The sequence below is a fragment of the Meles meles genome, chromosome 7 (genome assembly GCF_922984935.1).
Source record: "Meles meles chromosome 7, mMelMel3.1 paternal haplotype, whole genome shotgun sequence".
In the NCBI taxonomy this organism is placed as follows: Eukaryota; Metazoa; Chordata; class Mammalia; order Carnivora; family Mustelidae; genus Meles; species Meles meles.
Genome location: NC_060072.1, coordinates 68,282,368 through 68,304,958, shown reverse-complemented (window position 1 = coordinate 68,304,958; position 22,591 = coordinate 68,282,368). Strand labels below are relative to the sequence as shown.

At 34.8% G+C, this 22,591-nt stretch overlaps 1 protein-coding gene across 3 annotated transcripts in view; it reads right to left on the bottom strand.

Moving 5' to 3' along the window:
- Nucleotides 1-5,062: 5,062 nt before the first annotated feature.
- INTS13 (integrator complex subunit 13) overlaps nt 5,063-22,591 on the bottom strand; it is a 28,736-nt gene continuing 11,207 nt past the window's right edge. The window contains exons 7-17 of one of the 3 annotated variants that reach the window (XM_046012161.1): nt 21,597-21,725; nt 19,977-20,061; nt 16,541-16,630; nt 16,274-16,363; nt 15,029-15,207; nt 13,768-13,938; nt 13,381-13,535; nt 12,858-13,088; nt 10,540-10,679; nt 6,131-6,266; nt 5,063-5,412 (exon numbers count right to left, since the gene is read on the bottom strand). In XM_046012161.1, coding sequence (XP_045868117.1) covers nt 5,373-5,412; nt 6,131-6,266; nt 10,540-10,679; nt 12,858-13,088; nt 13,381-13,535; nt 13,768-13,938; nt 15,029-15,207; nt 16,274-16,363; nt 16,541-16,630; nt 19,977-20,061; nt 21,597-21,725 — 1,446 coding nt within the window. In that variant the 3' untranslated portion in view covers nt 5,063-5,372. The remainder of the gene's footprint in view (nt 5,413-6,130; nt 6,267-10,539; nt 10,680-12,857; nt 13,089-13,380; nt 13,536-13,767; nt 13,939-15,028; nt 15,208-16,273; nt 16,364-16,540; nt 16,631-19,976; nt 20,062-21,596; nt 21,726-22,591) is intronic. The other 2 variants (XM_046012162.1, XM_046012164.1) reach the window with 2 other exon arrangements.

Below are 22,591 nucleotides of genomic sequence, written 5' to 3'. Positions count from 1 at the left end.
TTTATCTCTGCTCTGATCTTTCTGCTAACTTTGGGCTACGTTTGTTCTTTTTCTAGTTCCACAAAGTGTAGTTAGATTGTTTATTTGAGATATTTTTTCTTAACGTAGATGTTTATCACTACAAACTTCCTTCTTCTGCAGAATAGTATAGGTTTTGGTATGCTGTGTTTCCATTTTCATTTGTTTCAAGATATTTTTAAAATTTCTCCTCTGACTTCTTCTCAGGTTATGTCATTTAATTTCCACATATTTGTGATTTTTCCAGTATTCCTTTTGTTATTGACCTCAGTTTCATATCATTGTGGTCAGAATGTATGTTGTATGATTTCAATCTTCTTAAATTTATTAAGATTTTTTTTGTGACCTACTGTGTGATCTATCCCAGAGACTGTTCCATGTGTGCTTGAGAAGAATGTATTTTGTGCTGCTTTTGGATGGAATGTTCTATATATGTCTTTTGGTGCATTTGGTTTAAAATATGGTTCCAGTCAAATATTTCCTTTCCATATGGAGTTTGTCCATTGTTGAAATTGGGTAGTTGAAATCTCCTATTATTGTGTTGTCTATTTCTTCTTTCAGATCACTTAGTATACACAATATATTTAGGTGGTCTGATTTGAGGTGCATATATATTTATGATTGCTCTATATTCTTACTGAATTGACCCCTTTATCATTATGCAACAAATTTCTCTGTCTCTTGGTACTGTTTTTGGCTTAGTCTATTTTGTCTGATATAAGTATAGCTACCCTACTCTTTTTTGGTTTCTATTTGCGTGGAATATCTTTTTCCATCCTTTCAAATTGAGCTTATGTGTATCCTTAAAACTGAAGTAAGTCTATGGTAAGCAACATACAGTTAGGTCTTGCTTTTTATTTCATCTAGCCACTCCATGTCTTAATTGGAGAATTCAATCCATTTACATTTAGAGTACTGATAGGTAAGGAGTTACTAATGTTATCTTACTGTTTGCGAGCTGTTTTGTAGTTCTCTTGTTCCCTTCTTCCTCTCTTGCTGCTTTCCTTTGAGAAATGATGATTTTCTATTGTGATGTGTTTTTATTTCCTTCTCTTCTCTTTTGTGAATGTACTGTAGGTTTTTGCTTTGTGGTTATTATAAGGCTTACAGAAAATACATCAGTATATTTTACACTGATAACTTCAAGCATGTACAGAATCTCTATGCTTTTACTCCTTCCCCTTCCCCATTTTTGATGACACATTTCACTTCTTTTTATTTTGTGCTCATTAACAAATTATTATAACTGTAGTTTTAAAAAAATATTTGTCCTTAAATCTTGTCCTAGAGTTAAGTGGATAGCACTTCATCAGTGTAGTATTAGAGCATTCTGAATTTGACTTTATACTTACTGCTTCAGTGTGTTATATATTTTTATATTTTCATGTTACTATTTAGCGTTGAAGAACTCCCTTTAGCATTTCTCATAAGGCAAGTCTAGTGGTGATGAATTCCCTCAGCTTTTGTCTGGGAAAATTCTTTACCTCACCTTCATTTCTGAAGGACAGCTTAGTCACAAAGTATTCCTGTTTGGCAGGTTTTTGGTTTTTTTGGTTTTATTTTCTTTTCTTTCAGCACTCCTGCTAGATCTCACTCTCTTCTGGCCTGTAAGGTTTCTGCTGAGAAATCTGCTGATAGCTTTGCAGGGATTAACTTGAAAGTTAAAAGCCTTTTTTTCTCTTGCTGCTTTTAAGCTTCCCTGTTATTTATTTATTTATTTATTTTTAGTGTTTTAGCATCATGTATCTTGAAGAGGATCTCTTTAATTTTGCTTGATCACTTATGAGCTTCATAAATTTGTATATCCAAATTTCCTAACAGGTTGGGGAAGTTCTCAGTCATTATTTCTTTAAATAAGCTTTCTGCTCCTTTGTGCCCCTTCTCCTACTCTTGTCTTTCTGGAATTCCAATAGTTCACCAATTGCATCTTTAGACGCCATTCCATAGAACACCTAGGCTTTCTTCGCTCTTTCATTCTTTTTCTTTGTTCTCCTCTGACTGGATAATTTCAAAGTCCCTGTCTTCTATCTCAGAGATTCTTTCTTCTGATTGATCCCTACTGCTGATGCTCTCTATTGTGTTTTCCTTTCCATCCACTGTATTCTTCATCTCCAGAATTTTGCATTATTTTTTTGTTCTACTTTTCATTTTGTTCATGTATTGTTTTTCAGATATTGTTGAGTTATCCTTCTGTGTTTTCTTATATCTCATGGGAAGTCTCCTAAAACAGCTAATTCAAATTCTTTATTGGGTAGATCATAGGTCTCCATGTCTTTGGGATCAGTTACAGAAAGCCTGTGATCCCCTGGTGAGATCATTACTTCGATTTTTCACGTGCCTTGAAGTTTTGCGTAGCTGACTCTGCTCTCCAAGTAGCAGTCAACTCTTCCAATCTTTATTAACTGCCTTTGGGAGTGATAGATATTATCAGCCCTCCTGGCTTCTAAGGCTATCTCGGACCATCTCGGGTTACATCTGTTCCACACTTCTTGCTCCCTCTTGTGGCAACATCCTGCGTGCACAGGGCAGGGCAGAATGCTGTCAACCTCTCTTATTTCCCCAAATGTGGCACTCAAGTTTGTGATCTTTCTTTGGACTGCAAATTTGAGCCAGCTTTTTGCATATGTCCACCAACTATCTATCAGGTTTCTCACCATTGCCAGGAGGAGTGTGCACAGCAAGGTGACCAAAGTGGTGGGGAGTGCCTGGGGGGTGCCCATGCATGCAGAGTGCTGGGGGGGTGCCCACGGGCCAATTGTGGGAAGGTATGGGTGAGACATTCCCCACAGCTTGTGGGTGTGTTTCTTTCAAGAGTCTGAATGCAGTCAGTAGGATTCACATACCTTCAATGCCCTCCAAGAGTTCTGTCACTCTCCCAGCCTTTTTCTGCCTCCCAGTCATGTCACTCATGATTCAGTACTCTGGATGGGTAAAGGAGACCCACTGGTAGTCTTCACAGCTGGGAAAACCAGGTGCACGCTCACACATTGTCCTTTTCACCTGTGGGATAGATAATGGGCTGAGGTCTCTCTCAGCCTTGGGCTGTGCTGCCTTGGAGGAAGGGTGATGTAGGTAAAGTCAAGCTATTTCTTATATCCACTTCAATGTGTCCAGGATTTGTATTTTTGTTTGTTTTGTTTTTTGCTCTAGTGGTGTGTTAAAACTTCTCTAGAAATCTGGACTTCCACAAAGGCTCTTTTGTTCATGGGTAATTGTTTCAGGTAATATATTCTAGGGGTTCCTGGACCATGGCTGAGAGGGACTGGATCCAATTCACAAACTAGTGCACAGTCCATAGCTGGGACCAAGATCTGTCTACCTATTACCTGACTCACAGGTAAGCGAGATTCCTCCTAGGTTCTTTGGCATTCGATGCTGGATCCCACAGTTCCCTCAAAGGTACTTTTGTCTTGGGTGAACACCAAATTTTTGTTTTTGGGGGTGGGAAGAGATAAAAACAAGGGATGTCTTTTGCTACCATAATGCTATTGTCAGAATCTTTTAATTAGAAGTGCACCTGTTCTCTCTAGAGTAACTTTGATTCCTGCAATCATTAAGTCTGGACTTAAGCTTAGATTCAAGTTTTGAATGGGTAACTTTTTTAAAATTTAAATTCTATTTCTCTTGACCAATAAGTCCTTAATACAGTTCCTGTTTCAAAAGAATCAACAACTAACAGTCATTCTTCTATGTTTGTCCCAAAATGGTCACTTTCATCACAAGGCTGGAGTATGTATCTCAAGATAAGTCCAAGTATAGCCTGAAACTCTGTGGGGGTGGTGAATTGGGAGATGCTCAAAAGACAGTTATGTGGTTGAATGAGTCAGCTGGATAATGCTGACAACCAACAACATGGAATAATACAGGAGGCTACTGGCACAGCAGTTCTAAATGCAGCCATAGAAATATCTCCCCTCCCCCTTGGTAGAGTATAACAACAACAGTTCATAAGTAGTACCTAAAAATGGAGACTGCAGTTTAGATAAGACAAGACTGTCAACAGGTAGCATGGTCCCAGCACATTGGAAAGGGAGAAGCATAAGTCAAGAGCACAAACGGATCCCAGCTTTTGAAGATGCACTGCAAAGGAAAGATTTTGGACGAAGAAATAAACCAGGGATTCCAAGTGGGCACAAGCTGAAAACTGGGTATCAAGAACAAGACAGAAGATCAGAAGATCAGAAGACAAACAGAATTATATATGATGCAATAATTCAAGATGGGATTATAGCTCCTTAAATCTTCAAGGCACTAACCAGGCCTACTCATTCCTGTGCATAGGTGTATATTTACACACAGTAGTGAAGATAAAAACGGCTATAGCTTAGAGGAGCAGACAGATGCAAGGGCTGGGACCAAGACAGGAGTTGATAAAAGAGAGCAATGTAAATTTCACTGGCTTGACAAGGGAGTCCACCAACCCCTTGTTTAAACTGCAGTAGTTTAAATAGAAAGTACCGAATCTCTATGTTTAAGCAACGCTTTTGTCTCCTCTACTAAACACTCAAGGAAAAATGACAAGCCTAGAATTAGCATTTAACACTAAAACATGTTTCTTGTAGCATGTTATGAGCCTCCAGAAGAAGAAGCAAAAAAAGTCTCACCAAACATATACCATGTAACCATGACATGTGACAGATAAGGAGACCAAGATTCTATTCTGGGCTAAAAGCAAACAACCTAGTAACTTCCTTTCTTCTAAGTCTATGAAGTAATCTTTATAATTCTCTTTAATATGAGAAGTCAATGGACAGTACATTTTTAGCAGGAAAAAAATGCAACATTATTCAAATGGGTAAATATAAATTCTGCTTTTAAATGGCTAACACCTACACCACCTACACAAAATAAAGTAAAATACAAAATAAAAACAACATTCTTATTTGGAAAAGCACTGTATATATGCTTCAGACTAAGAGAAAATATTTTATATTAAGTATTTCAAATCTCACCTAAATCCTGATAGTTTTTAATTTCTAAAAATGACAGTCATCAAATAAATTACCTGTCTTCTAAAAGAATACTCCAATATTTTGCACTTCAGAAATTTTAACAGTTTTTATTTGGCAAAGAGAAGCCTAAGAATTTTTTAAAAAACATTTCCAGAGGGAACATCCTTTTACCATAAAATAAATTTGTGTGATTTGGGAGGACAAATTTCAAATGTATATTTTTTGATATATGTGCCAATTTTACAATTAATACAAAAAAGATAAAGTTAGTTGAAATATTTTAAAAATGTAAAAACCAGTCCAGGCAACGTAACTATACAATCTTGCTGTAAAAGTACTTATATCAAATTCTGCCCAAAATATGTATGCAATATAGTAAATTTTAGTTCCTCAAGTCATTCTTCACTGCCGGCTGGCTTTGCCATTTTCTGTTGTCTCCATTCTGAAAAACAGAAGGGAAAATGAGTGGTAAAATGAAACATTCAGTAACTACCCATATTTTTTCTCCAACTTTCACATGAAATTAAACTCAATATATTCATAGGACAAAAGAACATCTGTCCTTTAGAAAGGGACTACAGTTAGGGTCGCTCTGAAGCTCAGAGAAATAAAGTCACTTTCCCAAGGTTTCATTTCAAAAGTCACTTTTTTCATGATACCCACTCAAGCTTAAAACTAAGGAAAAAAACCTCTACGATCTACTCAAAAATTTATTTCCTTTTCCACTAAAGAAACTCCTTTACCAATACATTTTCAAAAGGTCTTCCAAAAAGGATATTAAAATAATCAGACCTGAGATTTATTTAATTAAAATCAATATTCCTAATACTGTAGTACTTAATAGAAATGTATTTCTCTCCCATTTTTTATAAGAGTCAGTATTATACATTAAGTGTTCCCCAATTTTTCCCTCTATGATGTTTACTGAGCAATGAAATCCTCTAAGGAGTATATACTTCCAGAGTTACAATCAATATAATCAAGTTTTTTATAAGTATCAAGAATCAAAGCAGTTAATTTTTTCTCTGTATAGGTAACATGTATCAACTCATTATATTAGCAATAAAAAAATGCTGAACACAACAAATAAGCAGTGTTTATTACTTTAACTTGTAATAAAGCAATTAAGAAAACCAATTTCTACAATAAATAATACAGACCCATTTTCCTCTTTAAGATGCTGATATAATTCAGCTCTGTTATTAACAGAGTTCAAACGTCCAGCAAACTCCTGATGTTTTCTGGAATTGGCAGTATTGATTCTATTACTCCACAGGGATAATAAGGACACTGGCCCTGGTGTTACATATGAAAGAAGAGAAACAAGGTAGAACTCATTACTTAAAAATTTTCAAATTTAAAAAATTCACCTTTAATTCCATTGTTCATTTTATAAAATTTAAGCAATATCATCTTTCCCTTATTCTAAATGTCCAGGGGTCCCCAAGACCAGTTACTAATTTGGTGATTTGCTGGAAGGATTAAAGAAACTAAACATAAGGTTACAGTCTGGGCTAAGAACCACTGCAGCAACAGAGTAAGGATATACAGCCAGATCAATAAGAGCAAGAGTTACACCAAGCAAAGGACAGAAGAATCCACTTGCAAGCTTTCCATGCTCTCTCCCTACAGTGAGGGTTCACACCAAGTGCACAGTTCCTCCAGCAGCAAAAATGCAGCTGTGTGTGTAGAAAATTTCTGCCCCAAAAGCCCGTGTAAGACTCAGGACCCTGGGTTTTTATTAAGAGCTGGACACAAAATCATTCTCTGCCGAACTACAATTACCAAAGTCTAGACTCTCAGGTGGAAGGCAAGTGTTTAGTTCAGATGTAAGACAAAATAACTTCATCATTTAGGGAATGTGTTAGAAGCCAAGTTCCTAGATGCCAACCAATGGCCAAACTTAATGATAATAGTTTCAAGCTTGCTATGTTATCTCTTTCCTACACAATACAAGAAAAAGGCAAAGCACTAGCACAGCCAAAACAATTTTGAAAAGTAGAAAAAAGTTAGAAGACTCACTACCTGATTTTAAGACTCTGCTTACAGTGATCATCAGTGTTGTATTAGCAAAAGAACAGACACATGGACCAATGGAACAGAAAAGAAAACCCAGAAGCAGACTTCCACATATAAAATTAATTGGTATCTGATAAAGGTGCAAAGGCAATTCAATGAAGAAAAAACAGCCTTTTCAACAAATGTTGCTGCAACAATTGGGACATTATATAAAAAAGAAAAAGAAAAAAGAACACTGACTCATATCTTACACCATATGGAAAAAATTTTTTAAAAAACCTCAAAATGGATCATGGCCTAAATGTAAAATCTAGAAGTATAGAACTCCTAAAAAAGTATGTAGGAATACTCTGTGACTTTGGGCAATGCAGATTTCTTATCAATAACACCAGAAGCATAACCATAAATTTTTTTTTTTATATACTGGACTTCATCAAAATTAGAAAATTTTGCTCATAAAAGTCACTGTTAGAAGAAAGACAAACCAGACTGGGAGAAAATATTTGCAAATCACATACCCAACAAGGCATTTGTATCCAGAAAAAACAAAAAATTCTCAAAATGCAACAAAAAACTCTCAAACAACCCAATTTAAATGTAACCACAATATCTGAATGAGCCCTTTATTAAAGAAATATATACAGATGGAAAATAAGCAAATGGAAAGAGGCTCACCATCATCAGTTATGAGGGAAACGGAAATGAAAACCACAATGAAATACTACTACACACCGATCAGAGGAGAAACAAAAGAAATCCAGCAATGGCTCTGGAGGATGCAGAACGACCAGAACTCTCACTAACCGCTGGTGGGAACACACAATGACACACCCAGTTTGGAAAAATGAGTTGGCAGATTTTAATAAAACTAGTTATCTATAATGGGTTTAAAAAAACCATTGACAAACACACAACACAGATGAATCTCAAATGCATTATGCTATATCAAATAAGCCAATCTCAAAAGGCGGCATACTTTATGATTTATATGGCACTCTGAAAAAGGCACAATTATAGGAAAAGAAAATATATCAATGATTATGCAGGACTGAGAGTAAGGGGAGTGTAGGATGATTACAAAGGCACAGTCCTAGAGAATCATCTGGGTGATGGAACTGTTTAACTCACAGAATTGCACATCAAAACAAGAGCTGAAGAGATTTTGAATAGCCTAACCTGACTTGCAGAGTATATGTCTGGCACAAAATTTACTTTGGACAGTCTCGGCAAGTCATTTTTCAAACCAGATGAAACTGAAACATATAATAGAAGATCTTCAGAAGTTGCTAATCAGAAGAGACATATGACTTAGGTTGTAAAAGAAAACGGAAAAAAATTTTTTTTTCAAGTATCAGCCTTGAAAGGAAAGTTACAAGAGTTGAAGAGAGTGATTTGCAACCAAGTCGCTTCTCATATGGGCCACTCTATGTAGTGCTTCTAGTGTATGAAGGATCAGGGATCTAATTTAGAGTGACAAGAAAAAAAATAAGGTGACCAGCAGATGTATGTGTGTATACAAACTTCTTTTTAAAAATAAAATGGAGGGTGCCTGGGTGGCTCAGTGGGTTAAGCCTCTGCCGTCAGCTCAGGTCATGATCTAGGGTCCTGGGATTGAGGCCCGCATCGGGCTCTCTGCTCAGCAGGGAGCCTGCTTCCCCCACGCTCTCTGCCTACCTGTGACCTCTCTCTCTCTGTCTCTGTCAAATAAATAAATAAAATCTTTAAAAAAATAAATAAATAAAATGGAGATCATGGTATATGTGATTTTTGGCCTGCTTTTTTCCCCTTTACCTTATATATTCATTCATTCACTCATTCAACAAGAGTTAAACTTCTATGTGCCAGGAAATTGAGTGGTGTGATATAACAGTAAATTTTATTTTATTATTTTTTCTTATTATTTTTTTTAAAGATTTGATCTATTTATTTTCAGAGAGAGAGAGACAGAGGGAGCACAAGCAGTGGGAGAGACAGACTGAGGGAGAAGCAGGCTCCCCACTGAGCCGGGAGCTCAATGAGGGACTCAATCCCAGAACCCTGGGATCATGATCCAAGCGGAAGGCAGATGCTTAACCAGTTGAGTCACACAGGTGTCCCACAACAGTAAATTTTAAAAAGCCCTAGCATTTGGGCACCCGGCTGGCTCAGTTGGTTCAGCGTGAGACTCTGAGTCCCCAGGCCATGAGTTCGAGCCCCACATTGGGGATGGAGCCTTCTTAAAAATAAAAAGCCCAGTCTTTTAAAATGTTTCAGATTAGTAGTAGAGGCAGGATGTCCGTAAGTAATGTCAATGCAAGACTCTAAGTGCTACCTAGTGTAATCCTGGGATGCAATGGAAGCATCTAGCTTAATTATAAATGGAGATCAGGGAAGTCCTTCCTGAAAAAGGATTTGCTTAAGTTGAAATATGAATGATACACATTAGCAAAAGGGAACAGTAATCACTATTCTTGGGCTATATAAATTCCACCCTATGGACACACTTTTATTTAGTTTTTTACTAATAGGGTTTTGGTTTCTTTTAACTCTCCCACTAATAAATAATTTTTAGAGTTCTCTTTTCCAAGGAATATAGAAACATTGTTTAGTTAAACCTAAATTTCTCACCTAATCAATTGGCAAATTTTGGCCTGTGAAAAATAGAATAATTTATCAGACATTTATTTATTTCCCAAGCACTCTGGCAAATGCCTGAAGGGCATATATGGTAAGATCACCCTTATCTCTGACTTCAAAGAAATCAGTAAATGGAGAATATTTACATGTATCACAATATATATACACAATGGAAGTATATAAAAAACAAACAAGGCTTCTCCCTAGGATCAGCTGCCAAAAGTCATAATACATCAAGTCCCAAGTCTTACTGCCTTAGGGAAGGCATAGTAGCAAGAAACCAGACAGTCCTTGTTACACCATTTGCCATTTATCCTAAAAGGACTAAATCTTAATTTATCTTCAAGACAAGTAAAGCCTACAATTTCAGGAGCTCTCAAACCCAATTCATATCTCTGACAGCCAGAATTCCTTCAAGAAGAAATTAAGCATTTCAATCTATAAGAGATAAAATGAAATTAAAACACTGTGGGTTTGTCTGTTTGTTTTTAACAATGAAAACATTACTTATAATACCTTTACTAAAAACTCATTCACACCAAATTGTAGACAGGTAAATTAGATCTTTCCCTAAGTTCAGTACGAGTTTAAGGAAGAGTTTGTGTTCAGTTAACTAGCATATCTAATATAGAGTCAATAATATAAATGAATTCAAGTTCACATAATTAAAATTTCTTAAAACACAATTTTATAATAAAAGTGCTTATTTTCCAAAGGCTTCGATAATGAAGGTATGACACTAATTTTCCTACAACACCAACAAACACATTTTCTGCCTTTGTTTTCCAAGGCTGTAAGGAGAATTTCCCAAACAGCATCCAGGAACAGTCAGTAGCTCTTCCTCATATATGCAACAATATTAAATGACACTGCAGAAAAACTAAATTGGAAAACTTTTTTACAAATACAGTTGTCACCACAGTTCTTACTCTACCTTTTGATTTCTCTACTGGTGGAGGTTCATCCATTTCAACCAGAGGCTTTTTGTTTGGGGGTTCTGGGGAATCAGGCGAATCTTTTATAATCTCAGCTTCAGCCAACTCTTCTTTTCCACGTTCTAAGATTCCCTTTAATCTTTCAGAGGGACAAAAAATAAAATTGAAAGTGTTAAATCTAACTGGTTCAATAATTAAACTAGACTTTGCAAATTGGTTTTAATAAAAGATAGCTGCTCTCACAGAGGAAACCTAGAAACTAATCAAAAGATCAACGTCCTCCTAAAATCAGGTAAGAGAACTTAATGAATTAAACACGAGTTTCCCTTCTCCTTCATAATAATGTAATAATTCAGTAATGCCGTTCACCATAAAATAAGAAAACATGGGAGGAAAATTTAAGAAGTTAAATTTTAAAATGTCAGAAATGTGATCTTTGGAAGAAATGTCACAATTTTAAATTTTACAAATACGGACAAAATACTCTTTCAAATTACACTGAAGATTAAGAAATCTACTAACATTTGTGGCCCAGTTTACATGCTGTGGAAATGTATTTACAGTTCACAAATTAAGAACTAAACTCTAATCTCACTTTGAGTTTCATCAGAGAACAGAAACATCTCAAAATACATAAACATCAGTGGTGTCTGAATGAGAATACCTTTTCCCACTCTTCTTAAAGTGAGATAATTGTGTTCCAGAAATTCAGTAGCCCTAAGAAAGAAATGAACTTTTACGGTCAAAGAGAATAAAATGTTCTACTTATATTTGGATGTAATGATATGATTTCTGGAATTAGCTTCAAAATATTCCCATGTGGGAGGAAAAGTGATGGTGGTGGTGAGGCGAGTGGCTGTGGATACATGTGAAATGAGATCTGCCATGAACTGTTAAAAATAAATGAGTAACTATTTGTTCTGTTGTTACAGATGTTTGAAATTCTCCATAGTAGGTTCTGTTTTGGTTTTAAGGGACTTACTAACACGCCTTTACAATATTTACCGGATTCTTTTTCTGATTTCTGACAAGGAGGTAGAAGCCAAAGCTAGCTGAAATGTTATGATACTTTTATTTAGAAGTGTTTACTACTTTTTATGTTTTTTTAAAAAATTTAACCTTGATGTTACTGTCTAAATCACAAACTAAGGAAAAAGAGTGTATTACTGAGGAAGGTTTTCAGAAGTAAGCCTATGCTCTTCCTCTATGCTCCCAAGGACATCCTGTGCCTATTTTTACAACTGCATCTTCCACACTTTGCTGTAATCAATGACTTACATGTCTATCTCTACCACAACACTGTACGTTTTCCCAGGGCAAGAATCTTACACCAAATTCACGACACAAACAAGGCATTTAGTATTTACTGAACAAAGAAATAAACCCATTTTTTTAATATTTATAATACATAAAGCAAAAAATGATATCAAACATGGTATATTATGATTTTTAGAAGTTTATTAGGAAAAAATTGAACACTACTTTGTCCCAACAGTTTAAAAAAAAATTACAACTCTTTTTCTGAGAGAGAGAGCATGCACAAGTATGCACACACACAGGGGTAGCATGGTGGGTGATAGGGAGAGGGAGAAAATTTTAAGCAGGCTCCCCCTTCTAGTGAGGAGCCAGAGTTGGGACTCTATCTCACAACCCTGAGACCATGACCTGAGCCAAAACTAAGTCAGATGCTTAACCAACTGAGCCACCCAGGTGTCCTTACAACTCAACCCCACAAGACATCTTAGATTTTTAAAATTATAAAATCAGGGGCGCCTGGGTGGCTCAGTGGGTTAAAGCCTCTGTCTTCGGCTCAGGTCATGGTCTCAGGGTCCTGGGATTGAGCTCCACATTGGGCTCTCTGCTAGGCGGGGAGCCTGCTTCCTCCTTTCTCTCTCTCTCTGCCTGCCTCTCTGCCTACTTGTGATCTCTGTCAAATAAATAAAATCTTTAAAAAATAAAATAAAATAAAATTATAAAATCATAGTTATAAAATGAAATAAACAAGTATTAAATGAATGTATGAATGTGCTACATGCAGCATGTGATACACCAAAATGCACCATGGTACCATATTGTCAACGAGGCACCTCTTGGGACTCCTGGATGGCTCAGTTGATTAAGAGTCTGCCTTCAGCTCAGGTCATGATCCCAGGATCCTAGGATCGAGCCCCACATCAGGCTCCTTCCTTAGCGGGGAACCTGCTTCTCTCTCTGGCTGCCATTCCCCTGGATTGTGCTCGCTCTTTTTCACTCTCTCTCTCTGACACATAAATAAATAAATAAATAAATAAAATCTTAAAAAAAAAAAAAAAGTCACCTCTCTGAATCTTGCCAAGATTTCTCCTGTTCATAATCTTTCACTGCTTTCTCTGATTTATCCTCTTTGTCCTCCCTCTTTCGTCCTCGTTTCTTTCGTTCTTCTTCTTCCGGGGGTTTGCTCCTACATGCCATCAGACATTCCAAGACTCTTTGATGTTTCTCTGAGTTGTTGATATGAGCTCTGACAAGGGTTTCTAATTCATTCCACATGATACGGTATTGTTCATCTCTGAAGTAAAGATTTAAAATAAGGTTCTTAAGAAATACTCTTTAAATAATATTGAAGTGTCATTTGCTATTGGTAAAATAAAGTAAAAGGTTATCATTAAACATGGACTTTTTCTTCCTAGACAGTTCATGGCGTAACTCTAAGTTATAATATCCAATTCTGATATTCTGTATTTTGTATCATTTCATCTCAATCATACCTCCAACCATATAATTTACATACAAAATAAGTTAGCTTAAAAACAGTATGTATCAAGTAATGTGATATACAGAGAAAGTAAGAAAAAAACTACCTCTTAGGGCCTTTTCCTCTTGTACCAACTGTGGAAATAGGCAGAGGATCATTTTTCCTTTCCATATCAACTAAGTTGTATATTGTTTTTTGACAGTTTAACACATCTTCTTCTGTCAAAGATTCTTTCACAATAACACTGGCTAATGGAACTACCTGTTAGAATTTTTTTAAGAAATAAAAAGAAAATCTGTCTTCAAAAACAAATATCAAAAGCATCTAGGGAGAACTTAAATTGATTTTAAACATCACCATGGTAAGATTACCTATAACCATCATTTCAATTTTCTATTAGTAATTCTTTATTTGATTCTTTGCTTGAGAAATGGTATCTGTAAGGAATATATAACAAATCTAGAAGAAAGATTGAAAACTATTTAATACTTACCGCTTGCATGTTAAAAATGGTGGTTTGTGAAATAATCATAGGCCAGTAACGGGTGTGTTTTTCTAACTGATCTTTTGCTCGTTCCAAAGGGATCTCAAGACTTCCATCGATTTTGTATCTGGGGTCTAGAAAAGGAGTTAATCTGTTTTCCCTCATAAATTCACCAAAATCCTAATGATAACCAAATAACATAAAATTAGAAACTATTTTCTAATGTTTCAGTATGGATTACATGTAATAGTCTGTTTCCCTGATGTCTTCTGTCCTGTGATATGCAACAAAGTATTTCCTGTAACAGTCCCCTTACTAATTTTTTCCTTTCTTTTTGAACATGAAACCTATCAGCCTTTATTACAGTGGAGATGAAGAAAGCCTCAAACATAAATGTATTCATGGTTCTACTTTTTAAAAACCAAGGAACACTCATTTTTCTTCACTTCAATAATTTAACTCTTTTATATCATACACAGATAAAGGGATTAATCATATTAGAATACCAATGCTTACTTAAAAAATTACATAACATCAAAATGTTAACGGTTATCTTTGAATGACAGAATTATGGGTAATTTATAGTCTTTGTTTTTGATTTTAAAAAAAGATATCTATATTCCCTAAGTTTTCTACGATGAATGTTTATTAGTTTTCTCCTTATTACAAAAGATTAAAAAATAATAAAGAAAAGCCTAATCAAAAATAATTACCTGCAGTATGTAACACTTTTTGATTTACAAAGTATATTCCTATACATTAATCACATTTAATTTTCACCACCACCTCAAAGTAAACAACTCTGAAGTACCAAATGTAAAAGAGGGGAGGGGGATTGAAAAAACTAAAATCAGAACAGAACTTCTACCCAAGATAGACACTTCCTTACATATACCTTTAAATAATAAAAATTTAGTTATTTTTAAAGTAGCAGTGGCCAAATATTGAAAGGTTTGTATTTGCCATTAAGTAATAACTTAAAATAAACTTCCACCTGAAATACTAGTTCAAATCAATTTCCATTCCTTCCTACAATTTCAGGGGTCACTGCTACCCATATACTTCTAGATATACACTGAATATATAAGGAAGAGTATATTGTGATAAACAGCTCTTTTGACAGAAAAGTCACCTAATCAGAAGAATAATATATCATCAACTTCTCCAAACCCCATCTGTCACAGATCTTAGCATGTAACAGGCATTCAGTAACTACCTGCTGAATGGTGACAGAGTCAAAACATAAAATTTATAAATATTGGAATCTTACCGTGATCCGGTAGTCTGTAACTCTGCCTCCGCATCCTTCACTAATTGAAGGCGGATCTTCTAGAATGGATCGAGAACTGCTAAGGACATGTAAAAAAATCTCTCCTCCGTGGCTACTAAGCATATGACTAATGACTTTGGAACCTGACTTTCGTGGTTGTTCCAATAAAACAGAACGACCTGTCAAAAGCAAGATTATTCTATCAGTGATGAAGTTCAAATAGGCTCTTATTTTTATCCTTAAAATTTATGTCTAGATTTTTCATTTCATTAAGCCTCATATTTTAAGCAGGATTGGCTAATTTAGTATATTTGCATTTCAAGTCCTAAGAGCCTAAATTCTAGCCTCAGTTTTCTCTTGGTCATGCCAAGCTTACATAGTTATGCAGTTTTCCAAAATAAGTATAGTGGTCTCTGGTATAATGTTTGGTTACAAAATTTATACAAGTACATAAGATTTTCCTCCTGGACATCAAGAAGAAAATGGAGACAACTGTTGGATAACTCTTCAATTATCAAAGTTACATAATATTTCGGGGAGAAAGCAAAAAGTCTCCATTCACTTCCACAATACCTCCTATATATCAGCATGGTTATTGTAACTACTTTTTATTTCACACGACCAAAGGTTATTTAATCTGGACTGATATTATAGAGGCTGATAATCAAATTTTACTTAATTTTGACCCATCGCATCAGTGCTTTCAAACAATGGGTTGTGATCACTGGAGGAGCTCTTAAAGAATTTAAATCCAGTAAATGGATTCTAATAATTTTTTTTCAATTTTCACACAAGGAAACCATGGATTTAAAGTCATGTGTTAAGAATCACATGGTATAATATTGAAAATGTAGTGTTTATTTATGGTTAAGGTAAACTGTGCAAAAAAGAAATCCATATATACTTGCAATTTAAAATTCAGTATGCCAAAACAGTCTGTATTATTCTACCAAAAAAATCAACTTAGACTCTAACAACAAAATATTTAAATTAAAAATACTTTAAAAATATATAAATAACACTTTTTTTAGATAGAACAATCTGAAAGGCATAAACTCATCTTATTTTTAAAAGTAAAACTGCTAAAAGGGTACTTACAATTACATAACTTTAGATGAGTTTTGGGAGATAAAATATGTTCAGATTATCTTAAAGAAGAGAGCTTTCTAGAATTCAGATTTTCACATTTCTTACTAATAATTTAAGTAATATTCTCAGACAAAACAACTATATGTTGAAAATTACCATTTAGAAGAAAATTAGTAAGGCAGGAGGAAGGTCTACTATTTACGTCTACAGGTGAAATTCGGTAAGCGCCAGTGCAATAGTGTAATTCTGAAATGGAAGAAAACACTGATTTGAAAGAATATAAAGGAGTATTTCCATAACTAAAGGAGAAAAAAATGTTCATTAAGCCCCTAACACAATGAAAAACAAAAATTCAAAAAGAAATACATACTTTAAGAACCTTTGATTGGTTCTTTTCTCTCTCGATTTCTTTAAAATACCTACCAATGTTATTTGTCCTGGGTGTGCACCACTTTAATGTTATTGTTTCTTTAAATGAGCCTTCTCTACTGCTGCCTCCTATGTGGGTATCACCTTTAAGAATAAGCCAGAAAAACAATACGAAATAGATCACAAACTTCAAATGTTAACCCAAGACTTCCAGAACAGTTTAAACTCTAGGAGAGAAAATACCTCTGGGAGAACATCATTTTTATACACTCTCCTAGAAAAATACCACATACAATTTGGATATTAGCTCTGATTAAAATAAATTATTTAACTATCCTCCATATTTCTTATTAATCAATCATTTCAGTCACTGCACTGAAAGTCAACAGCAAAAAAAAAAATTTTTTTTTAAGATTTTATTTATTTATTAGACAGAGAGACATAGTGAGAGCAGGAACACAAACAGGGGGAGTGGGAGAGGGAAAAGCAGGCTTCCCAGTGTGGAGCAGGTAGCCCAATGCAGAGCTTGATTCTAGGACTTTAGGACCTCATTATGACCTGAGGAGAAGGCAGACACATAATGACTGAGCTACCCAAAAAACAAAAAATTTTGTTTTTTATTAATTTTAAGAATCTACAACTGCTCCTCTCTGACACCATTAAATGATAAGACAACAAGGTCAAATACTTAAAGAAAGCTTCAGAAATCTAAAATACACAACTGATCATCCGGAATCCTAATGAATTTATGAGAAGAAGCATAAAATGAAGGGTCTACAAGGTAAATATATAAAAAGATATAACGGTGAGCATATTTTGCCTTAATGAAATCTACAATACAACATCTAGAGTGACTAGATGCTAGTAAAATAATAATGAACAAATGCAAACTATGAAGTTGACAAAGCTTTGAAAAAGATGTATACAGTACCATAAGCATCTATAAAAAGAGATCTGACCTAATCTAAGACATCAGGGGACAGTTTCTTCGAGAAAGTGAAAACTAGTTTTAGTCTAAAAGGTAAGTAGAGGGGCACCTGGGTGGCTTAGTGGGTTAATGCCTCTGCCTTCGGCTCAGGTCATGATCCCGGGGTCCTGGGATTGAGCCCCACATCGGGCTCTCTGCTCAGCGGGGAGCCTGCTTCCCCCTCTCTGCCTACTTGTGATCTCTGTCTGTCAAATAAATAAAATCTTAAAAAAAAAAGATTACTTATAAAAATAAAATAAAATAAAAAGAAATAAAAATAAAAGATAAGTATAAATTAACAAAAAAATAAAGGAAATTGAAGGAAAGGAAGAGTATTTGAGCAAAAAAGAAAAACAGCAGATGCCATGATACTGTGACAGGAAGGAGAATGAAGAGTTTCAGGCCTACATGGCTGAGGCGTATGTTGTGGAAGAGAACAGAAAGGAGGACGAACCAGGCAATGCAGGGTCTGGTAAGACACTTCAGCAACTGAGTTTTTATCCTAAGAGTAAAAGCAATAAAGGATTGTAAGCTAAGGGAACATGGTCAGGGTTAGCATTCTAAAAGCTATTCTAGCTAACAGGTCAAGAGTAAACAGACCATTTAGGGGGTTACTGTGGGATACTAGGTAAGAAAATAATATGCTGGATCACAGAGATGGCAATGGGAGTAGAGATGCAGTTGTATGGATGTATTTTAGAGAAACTTAGTAGATGAAATCAAGAAAATATGATGATGGACTAGATATGAAGAATGTCAGAGAGATGTCTCAAAGATGACTAAGGTTTCTGCCTTAAGTAGCTGGACAGACAATAGTGTCATTCACTGAAAGAGGGAACAAGAGAAGACCAGGGGACATCTGGGTGGCTCAACTGGTTAAGCATCTGCCTTCGGCTCTGGTCATGATCTCAGGGTCCTGGGACTGAGCTGAGCAAGGAATCTGCTTCTCCCTCTCCCTCAGTCTTTCCCCACCAAACCGGGTGCATGCGCACATGCTCTTTCTCAAATAAATGAATCTTAAGGAAAAAAAATAAAAAAGGTGACAATGACCACCAGTTCAGGGGTCAGAGCTCCTCAGTTGTTTTGGGAGTGTTGAGTTTTAGGACTGTGAGGCAGTAGATATAATTAGGCAGTACAATCTGTAGATCTGGAGCTCAGGTAAAATATGTGGGCTAAAGTGTAAGCTTACTCATCAAAATCCAGCTCTAATCTCATCTCTGGAAAGCTTGCCTAACCATGGAGGCTTAATCACCTGCAATCCCTACGTTCTCACAGCACCCTGTTCCTACTGTGAAACTAGCATTTTACACAGGCTGCGCATGTGTCACACATGGAACAGATCAATCAATAACTATCTTAAAGAAATATTTTGTGTCACAAAGAACACTCTTAATATTTTTGTTTTAAAAATAAACATTTTAAAAGTTGGTATTAACTCCCAGATTCTGAGTAATTTCCACATTTTTAAAAACAAGTTATTTACATTCCTTTGTTAAATATAAATAGAACCATTCATCTTAATAGTTTTTCTCATGTTAGAAATCTGTATTGGGGGGGCACCTGGGTGGCTCAGTGGGTTAAAGCCTCTGCCTTTGGCTCAGGTCATGATCTCAGGGTCCTGGGATTGAGGCCCGCATCGGGGGTCTCTGCTCAGCAGGGAGCCTGCTTCCTCCTCTCTCTGCCTGCCTCTCTGCCTACTTGTGATCTCTGTCAAATAAATAAATAAAATCTTTAAAAAAAAAAAGAAATCTATATTAGGTTAATTTCAAGATTCCTTATACATGTAACAAATGTTATGACTGGTTGAAGGTATTAACTTCAGAAAAGTTGTATACAACATGATCAAAGTCAACCATTTAATTCTCTCATAGCATCAACTTACATAAAAATATTCTAAAGGACTTAACACAAATGCCAAAACTTAAAGGCAACATCATTGAACTTTAGGAATGGATGGAATATTAGAGTTCATCTAAATCATCTTTAATTCAGTAAAGTATGCAAACTGAAGTCTAGAAACATGGGTCTTGCTAGATGGCGGCAAAGATTTAGCTAAAACTCTTGTCTATTATCTCGCATCTTCTCCCCTAAACCATGCTGATACAGTTACAGAAATGATTTTGGCGATGGGACCTACTGACACAATTAATTTTTAGGGGAAAGAAAACAAATTTAAATTTAAAAACAACTGGTTTTTATGCAGGCAAGCTGGAAGTCTATCATTTTTCAAGTCAGTTCTCATTCTTTGCGCTTTCCCAAAGCAGTTTGCTTGCAAAAGGAAACTATGACATGACTATCATGGCTACCCCTCTCAGTATTTGATCTAGTCACCTCATGTTTCCCAGAGGAAAATTCTACAGAATGCCAGTTTCATGGTCATTAATAGATAATACTGTGGAATAAGTGTGGAAGGAAATGACTATTGTCCATCAGGTTTGTTTACTGACAAACTTCTCAAAGTTATTAGTATGCTTTCATATGTTAGATCTTACAGAATACTAGCTTCCAACATCTCTTACTTACCACTTTTCAGGAAATCCACGTGTGCATCTTTGTGATGAAGCAGTTCCACATCGTAATTGGCAGATGTGTTAGCATGTTGTTCTTCCTTAAAGCAAAATTTAAAATAACTTGGTTTTATTTTCAAAATAATTAAGTTACTTATTATTCATTGTGCTTCTTACTTCAAGTGAGGTAAAATACACCCAACAATAACTAGCTATAATGGGACAGTTTGCTCAGTGATTAATCTATTTAAAGATGCAATAGTTTTCCAAGGCAATATGAACTCTATTTAAAAACTACTAGCTATATATAAGTAATAAAGTATTTAATGATTTTTCTTATATCAGAATTATCATAAATGATGACTCTTCCAAACCTTTAGATTTTTTACTCTAAATGTACTGTCCTGCCAACACTGCCATAATATTTACACATAAATATTATGCAACTGAAAGAGTTTATACAAATTAAAAGTGAAGTAATTCTTTACAGGAGGAAACAGCATCTTTAAATACCTACAGGAAATTAGCAAATACCAGTTATATGAAATAGCAAATACAGACTAATAAACAAGTTTAGTAACTTGTTTTCACTAATTAGTATATAAGAACTTCAATATTATCTATTTACAAGAAAAAGATATGAAGAAAAAGTCACACCAGTTGCACACAAATATGATCAAATTTAAAAAGCAAGGTATCTGTCACCCTCTAAGTATTTTTCTTGTAATTTATGAAATTATATATATTAAAATATATTATGCTAATTTACTTGATAATTGCTTCTGCATCCAAACCATTCCATTGGATAAAGCTACAATCTCTATTAAAGAGCCAGCCATTAGTATAAGGAGGAAATTAATAATGAACTGATCATATTTCTCACAAAATTTAGTGTTCATCATGTGGCAGCAAAACAATGAAACTGGACTTAAAGCCAATTTGAATTTTTAGATATGGTAACTACTTCATATTTGCAAACATAACCAATAAAATTAAATTCAACTCTGCTCAGTAAAAATTCACCTGAAGCTTAATGGGCCAGGCATTGCGCTGGTCCTAGGCAACTGAATGATAAAATAATGTAAATGAATAGGTACCAACAGATTCCTAAGAAAATCCATTAGTAAAATCATGTGACTTACATCTTCGGTTTTTCAGCTGGAATATAATAAACTTTTTAAAACTACAAGCTATTTTTTCCCTGTCAGACCTATTAGTTACAAACACCTTCATACTAGATGAGTAAGAATAATAATACAGGAAATAAAAGATCCACTAGGATGCACAAAATAAAATCTAGTAACATACTTGTCAGGAAAAGAATCACAGAAAAAGTAATCATTTAAGATACAGATTAGATTTTGATGAAAATAATGAGAACATCATTAAAAACAAAAAAGCTGATATATAGTGCTCTTACTAAAAAGAAAAATATAGGATTTTGTTCTGTGATCCTTTCTTGTTGCTTTTCACTATGTACTGACCTGGTCAAAGACACTGAATGTGGGCTAGCAAAACAGAAAATATGATATGGGGAGAAAAAGTTAAGGTTCAATTAAAATAAACAATACATGTCAAACAAATATTTAAAAAGCAAAGCAGAGCTTTCAAAATAGCAAGAAAAGGAGCTGCCTACCTTCATTGGAATATTTGTAATAGTAGTTGAAGCCAAGTCAAAATGCTGTTGTACTAAAATATTTAATTTGGTAGCAAGATGCCGTCCTGCTCGAACACTATGAACTTCACTGGTTAAAACAGGAGATAACTGCAAAAAAGTATGAAAAAAAAAACCCATAAAACATTAATATAGTGTGACCTCCTGCCAATATGTTTACAGATGGGAATATAAGTATTTTTACTTTTTAGAATTTAGAAAAAATAAAAAGGCCCATAAATTAACTATGATCATTATTTTAGCAAAAAATTTTCATATACTCAATCACTCAACAGATAAATACTAAGAACTTACTATATTATGTGCCAGAAACTGAACTATTAGAAGATGCAGCAAATAGGCAAAGTCTTTGTTCTCTTGAAACTTAAGAGTGGAATAGTCTTTGATTTAAATATTTATCTTAGTTTAGTTTTTACTTCTATTTATCTATATACAAAATGATTTGAAATGGCCCAGAGAAATACTGTAGAAAAACAATTAATTTTGTGGAGAGGAAAAAGCCCTGTAACTAAAACTACTTATTATAATAAAGAATGTGGAAATTGCCATAAAAGTCATATTTCCTCACCAATAAATGCAATTAGGCTACCAAAGGTTACTTACAACAAGATAATATAAACCTTCACTCAGTCCAGGGTATAATATTTAGTGTAAATAAATTTTTAGTTACCACAAAATAAAGCCAACATGCAGCCACATTATCAAAAGAGGCAGAAAAGAGTTTAAAAAAAGGGGGGGGGGGCTTTCACTGGAAACCACCTGAAACCACAATGACAGAGTTAATGACCTAAAAATAACCTTAACTATCAAACACTTGGGTAAGGTAATACTTCCCATGTTTATATAAATTAAGGCTAAATGAAAAACCAGAACATAAGAACATACACATTTAATATAACTATATAAATCCATTCATCTATTTTCTAAACACAACACTGATGGAGAATATTATGTGA